The sequence below is a fragment of the Eimeria mitis genome, genomic scaffold, assembly GCF_000499745.2.
Source record: "Eimeria mitis Houghton genomic scaffold, Emh_scaff1438, whole genome shotgun sequence".
Lineage (NCBI taxonomy): Eukaryota > Apicomplexa > Conoidasida > Eucoccidiorida > Eimeriidae > Eimeria > Eimeria mitis.
In genome coordinates this window covers 9,246-9,800 of record NW_013569238.1, presented here as the reverse complement: position 1 = coordinate 9,800, position 555 = coordinate 9,246, and the positions used below count along the sequence as shown (strand labels likewise).

At 50.1% G+C, this 555-nt stretch overlaps 1 protein-coding gene across 1 annotated transcript in view; it reads left to right on the top strand.

Annotated features, from left to right (window-relative positions):
• Positions 1-138: 138 nt before the first annotated feature.
• EMH_0036990 (SAG family member) overlaps positions 139-555 on the top strand; it is a gene marked incomplete at both ends in the record, with an annotated part of 525 nt that continues 108 nt past the window's right edge. The window contains 2 exons of the mRNA XM_013495142.1: positions 139-268; positions 476-555. Coding sequence (XP_013350596.1) covers positions 139-268; positions 476-555 — 210 coding nt within the window. The remainder of the gene's footprint in view (positions 269-475) is intronic.

Here is a 555-nt window from a genome sequence, read left to right as displayed (position 1 = left end):
CAGTCGCAGTCCGCTCCCTCGCCGCCACTTCCTGCACACACTGCATAGCATATTGCTACTTCTGTACTTGAGGGCCCTCAACACTTTCGCCACTCTTCCCGTTTACTCGTTCATATACTAAACTTCGACTCTGAAAACATGGCGGCCCTTAAACTTTTTTCGCTCGCCTCTGCGTCTGCGTTCTTGATGGCGAACGCTGTCCATCAAACCGCAAAGCAAACTTCATTGACAGCGCAGGGATCATCGCCAACCTACACTGCAAAACTCGGTACGTTGGCAAATACTTGCTTACTGGGGAAGGATTCAGCCCTGCGGTCCAAAGTAAATGCGTTGGAGATGATGAGCTGTACTGGAGGTTCAGGGGGTTTGGAAGCGAAGAAATCTGAACGGCATTAAATTGCTCCAACCCACGTTTGCAAGTATCAATACATCTACACTTGGGCTTAGGATGTGTGCATCGTTCGTTTTTCTGCAGAGGATGCTAATGTGTGCCTCGAAGAAATGAACGCTGCACGCGAAGCCGCTGGACTCGAACACTTCAAAACGGAGGACCTC